The 5,736-nt window shown below is 47.8% G+C and overlaps 1 protein-coding gene across 1 annotated transcript; it reads right to left on the bottom strand.

The window, feature by feature from the left end:
- Window positions 1-1,282: 1,282 nt before the first annotated feature.
- LOC135916401 (putative nuclease HARBI1) lies at window positions 1,283-2,986 on the bottom strand. The gene is made up of 3 exons (XM_065449750.2): window positions 2,522-2,986; window positions 1,793-2,007; window positions 1,283-1,678 (listed from the first exon to the last, which is right to left on the bottom strand). Exons 1-3 carry the CDS (start codon window positions 2,972-2,974, stop codon window positions 1,360-1,362), a joined length of 987 nt encoding a protein of 328 aa, XP_065305822.2. The 5' UTR covers window positions 2,975-2,986; the 3' UTR covers window positions 1,283-1,359.
- Window positions 2,987-5,736: the final 2,750 nt, after the last annotated feature.

Genomic DNA, 5,736 nt, shown 5'->3' with positions numbered 1-5,736 from the left:
AGAAATTGTGAAGGTGAGGAATCACTGCTACATCGGCACATGTGTTCACAGCCCTAGGGCTCCTCGGAAACCAGTTAGTAATCCTAGGAACCATTACCATTTTAAGTGCACATGCTCTGATATTCTCATCTAATTGGTGATTGTTTTTTCATGTTTTAAGCATTCTCAACTTTATAATTTTTGCAGCTGTGAACAGTTTCAATATGTAGTTCCCAGAAATGTATAACTCTTCTCTGCATGCAGTGATGCACTTCATTGCCTGCGTCATATAGTGCTGCCTAATTAACGTTACACCACATTTCGTTTATTACAGATGATCAGTGGGATGCCGCGAGCCTTGCTGAGCAGTCACAGCCACCAGCAGGTACTGAAGCAAATGAGGACAACACCTCCTCTTCGATCGTGCAGCCCAACACCGAGCAAAACGCTCCTGCAGCAGGCCACACCGACAGCTCCAGTGCTTTTGGAGCTGCTGTTAGCTGCAGTTTTGCTGCAGCAACTGCCGCTGGGGACGTCTGCAGCACTCCAAGGGGGCGGTTGGCCCTTTTGGAAAAGACGTTGAACGCTGAAAACGACGTCCGTTCAGAGCTCCTGAGGGAGGAGCATGCTGTCCGTGTGCGGCTGCTTCAGGAGAACCACCCCGCCATGCTGCAAGAACGAGCAGAAAAGAGGGCATTTGAAAAACATGTAGAAGAGCTTGAGGTTATGAAGCAAAAAAAATGAGCTGGAGAAACAAAAGCTGGCCATAGAGATTCTTCAAATAGAAAAAGAAATTAAAAACGAACAGCTCCGCAGGCTGCGGTGTACTGAGACACATGAAAAATAAAAGAATCTGTCAGCAAAAATGTGATGTGCTGAAACCACGCAACAGTACGTTTGGATGCGTCCATTGTTCAAAAGTGTATGGCCGGGTGTAGCACTCCTGAGAAGCTTTTGCATGCCTGTCAAGCAATCAATTGGACCACTGATATGCACGGTGATCAGGCAGCATGTTTTGGAACAGTAAAGATCAAGGAAAATGTGGTACAGCTTCGGTAGCCACAGCAGCAACAGGGAATGGCGGCAGCAAATATTTCCTCAATAGCATTCACTTTCTGGAAGATCAATACAGCATTCTCGAAGAATTTAATCAAAGCGAACGTAATAACAAATGCAGCAGCTTGAACTTGATAATTTTAAAGGAAAAACAGCTCTGTGAGGTGCAACTGGTTTGTGATTCAACAGCCTCCCAATCTTCGGAGAAAATAAAATACGTTCTAAAAAATTCTAGGATGTCGGTAGTCGTGCACGTAGGTGCACTTCGCAATTATGCTTGAGTTCAGATGTATGGCACACTGTGGAGAAATCTGCAGTCTTTACCTAAGTGAAGCTCTTCTGGATAAGTAGCTGCCGTGCTTGCATTCCTGAAAAGCTGTCAGTGAGGCGATCAACTGGTGGCAAGTGCAGTGTTCGATTTGCCCTTGTCGTGCTGGAGGGGCTTGCGGGAACTCTGTGAACAGGAGGCTGCGGCTCCTTCAGCAGACAACCCAAGTTGTGCAGTGCTGCACAGGCTGTTATAATGAGGACGATGTTTGCCTCCTTATGCTGCAGCTCCATATCCAGGCAAGGAAAGCGGCGCTTCCAGACGCCGAACGCCCTTTCAACAATGTTGCGTGTCCTTATGTGGGCTTTCTGGTACCTGTTTGTAAAAAGGTTTATTGCACGTTATCCCACAAGCATTACGATTCGATGCCGCACCTCAACAACGTGGTCCATGTTTCCGTCATGCAACGTCACCGACATGTTAAATTACCTTCCTTGTGGTGTGTGTGCTGGGCCAGGATCTGAGAGCGGTGTCAGCAAGAATGGCTGACATGCATACCCCGCATCTCCCAGCAACACTCCAGGCACCCTGCTCTCCTCGTAGAGCACCCGCAAGCGGAAATTGTCAAAAATTCGGCTATCGTGCACCGAACCTGGCCAGCCGGCAACGATGTCAAAAAATTGCAAGTGTGGTCCGGCGACAGCCTGCATCAAAGCAGCAACATATCATTCAGCAAAATTAAGGCGCATTTACTTCGTGAGTTCGGGATAAACTACCCGTGTAGTACGGATGCATGTTGTTGCACACAATCACTGTCGATAAAGTCTTTCGATCACAAACCGCAGACAGTAGTCCTTCTTTAAGAACCCCCGCGAAACCCGCATTAATGGGCAAGCAGAAAACGGGAAAAAAAAAGAAAATAAAGTGTTACTATGTTCTAGGCATGCACATTATAGGAAACGAAGGTACATTCTAATACAATCACTGGGTTTAAAATAAAATGACGGACCTCGAGCGCAGCAGAACATGCGACGAAGGTGCAAGTTCCGAGCCCCTACATATTAGCTGCATTAATATACTCCGCCAGCGCTCGATACAAGCGAGCTATGAATGTACGTCCCGCAAGAATAATAAAAAAGAAAAAAAAGCACAGCACATGCAGTACACGAAATACAGGCGAGGTAAACTGTTCAGAGTGTTTCAGTTTTCATTGCTTACCTGCACGTTGATGGAGAAAAAGCCCTTGCGGTTACGGAAGACCTCCGCGTCGTCACCGCCGGAGCTTTTAATGCGCACGTGTGTGCAGTCAACGCATCCGGTTACGCCAGGAAATTCAGCCACTTCATAAAAATCCCGCATCACTTTGGGAAGTCTGGCCGACTGCGGGAAGCGCACCAGCATCGGGCGCAGGTGCTTCGCGATGAGCAGAGTCATCTTTCCAACTGCGCGGCACACTGTTGACTGAGGAATGCGGACCAGATCCCCGGTGACTGTTTGAAACGTGCCAGCACCGTAAAACCTCAGAGCCATCAGCAACTGCAGCATGGGAGGCACAGGCTGTCCTCTGTTGTCACCGCTTTCCCGGATAGGCAACATAGCGAGAAGCTGTCGCACGGCGTTCTTCGTGAATCTGTAGCGACCGAGGAATTGTTGGTCGTCGTACAGCTCCATCGGATTCCCTCGGTCACGTAGGGCGGGTCGCGGAATTCTTGGCAAGGAATGCGCCTCTGAAAATGCTGTATCCATGGCGTGGCAAGCAAACTCGAAAGCAGCTAACCTCCGCGCGACATCCGTTCGGGACGCTGCCATGTTGGAATACCGCACGAAGTCAGTTTCAAGCTAGCCCGGGTTGCAGACTTGAAACGCGGGCGGACTTCGACCCAGCCAAGTCGTTCGCAAGTCGTCCGCAAGATCGAGAACGATTTAAGACGCGCGGCGAAGCTGTCTTGAGACTGCCAGAAGTCAAGTTCGAGCCAAGTTAGATCTCTGCATTCGGGGGTTACTATAGAAGTGCAGAGAAGTCAGCTTAAGCTACAGCTTGCACTAGACTGCTACTGAACACTATCGAAGAGAGACAAGAGGAAAATGAATAATGTAGGTTCAAATAATCTGGTTCGAATTACAAAGACTGTCACTGAAAGGAATCCTGTATTACGTATTTTGAATATGTCCCGTGTACGCGCTAGAACAACCAAAGCTTGTTTCTTCCATCGCACACATTTGTAATGGACGGCTATCTGACAAGCTTGTTTTAGGGCCTCGACTGACGCCTACAGTGGAGCTGCAGTTGTGAGCGCAGAAAGCCTTTCTACAAGCCACAGGGCTAGACGCACAGCTTTAGAGTTGCCACAACGTGATGCATTGGTGATACGCACGTACTTCTCGTATTAACAAAGCAGCTTGAGGAGTTGAAGCCCGCGCGACGACCCATAAAAGAAAAAAAAATGTAATGCATATTTTTAACAGACAGTAAGTCACATGTGTGCATGAAGAAACAAGCGGGGGTCAGTCGATACTCTAGTTGACATCAAGAACAAAAGATCCGTGGCTGCCTAAGCAGAGATGAGTTCTGAATGCGAAAGCATTCATGTTCAATTGAACGCCAGTGAGCGGTCCTTCCACTGTTGAGCTGCGATTAATGTACCATAGCGGTACGCACTGCCCAAGCCAACAAGCAGTAGCAGCAGTAGCCATCACCGCATACTACCGTGGTCTTGCTTGACGAGAGACCGATGAAGCAGCAGCGGCCACCGAGGCCGGCAGGCTGGCGCAGCAGCTAAGCCCAGTGGGCGTGAAGGAGATACGGACTGCGCGCCGGCATGCGAGAGCGACACGACGGCACCCGCACACGAGCGTCTGCTAGGCAGGCATGCACGGGCAAGTTCAGAACCGCGTTTTGCAGGACGCGGCAACGACGCTTGGCGTCCCGGGTTGTCTGGTTCCATTCGGCACTTCTCGTGAAAACGCGAGCTCTGTTCAACCGATTTCGTCTTTCATCGGAGGTGTTCGCGTTTATTTGCGCCAGGGCCGGTCACGCTCAGCATATCGGATACGGACGAGGAACTAGCAACTGGTGACTGTGAACATGAGAATACTAATGTGTTCTTGTGCGACGCCTACATGCCGGAAAGTGGACGGTAAGGTTCTGGGTCCGCCGATCTGAGATACAGCGACACTGAGGGCGAAACACACACTCTATTTCCCCGCCTGCGCCTGAGAGATGAAATATACTTGAGAGAGTAAGTGAGGATAATTATCTCTTCAAATTAGTGCCTGCCACCTGACGGTTATCGAGGCTCACAAAACATTGTGCCGTTTCTCGTAGCCACCTGCGAATGCCGCCTAGTGTCTTCGACACTTTGATCGGTCTCGTGCGGCCCCTGATTGACAGGCAGATGACACCATTCCGGTGTACCATTTCCGGTCATGTTGCACGAGCACTGATGATACGGTAAAAGCTATTTCAATCATGTATTTCTCTGTAGCCAAGCAATGCTCAATTTATATGGTACGCTTGTACTCATATTCAAGTCAGTCAGTCAAGAACTTTATTCCTCATATTCAAGAAAAACTTTATTTACGCGCGGAAAGCTTACCGCACAGCTCTTGGTTGCATTGGGACATCAACGCACAAAAAAGTCTGTATACGGTTCTTTGGTGCACGCTCAATAATCCTAGGCGATCGACAATTAACCCTGGCCTCTTTCTCAACACACACACCTAACACCTACCAACGGTGTGCTTTCGTACGTGAAGTCCGAGTTTATTTTATTTAGTATTTTCGGCTGTGCCAAAATAAACATGCGAGTCAGCGATTATTTACTTAACTGATTATGCTATTACTGCAATTCTATTTGTGTTATTGTGGAATACCGAGCGAATATTCTGTGCGTTACAATATTGGCTGGTAATGTGTGAATAAAAAAATATAGGATTTTTTATGGATTCTTCGCAAAGTGAGACACCTTAAGGAGTCTATCCTACAATTTCCTAACAAGGAGGTCAACATCATGTGAAATTGTCGAGAAAACAACTGCCACACTTTGGGACGCTCTTCAGTCAATTCATTTAAGATTTCCCGCAACTTCACAGGAGTGACTAAGGGTAAGGAGAGAAGCTCTGATTCTTATGTTGTCTGAAATCGGAGTAATCAAGGCATTTTAGTGGTTCTTGAGGATACCGTGCTGTAGTTCAATATTAAATCTGTTCTGTTACACAGCCTTGTACATGTCAAGTACGTATTTTGTGTGACAGGTTTGGAAGGAGTGCTGAGTGCAAAGACACTGGGAACATCATTTTATGCAATAAAAAATGATGCACATCAATACGCAAGTTTCCTGTTATGGTTCGGGCATTGGACGGGCAACGTTGATTCACTTATATGCTTTCAAGTTCGTGCCACATGGCTGCCTGGAAACAAACTTTGTTATGTT

Source organism: Dermacentor albipictus, unplaced genomic scaffold (genome assembly GCF_038994185.2).
Source record: "Dermacentor albipictus isolate Rhodes 1998 colony unplaced genomic scaffold, USDA_Dalb.pri_finalv2 scaffold_15, whole genome shotgun sequence".
Classification (NCBI taxonomy): Eukaryota; Metazoa; Arthropoda; class Arachnida; order Ixodida; family Ixodidae; genus Dermacentor; species Dermacentor albipictus.
The sequence above is the reverse complement of the archived record's forward strand: the minus strand, read 5'-3'. Positions and strand labels throughout refer to the sequence as shown.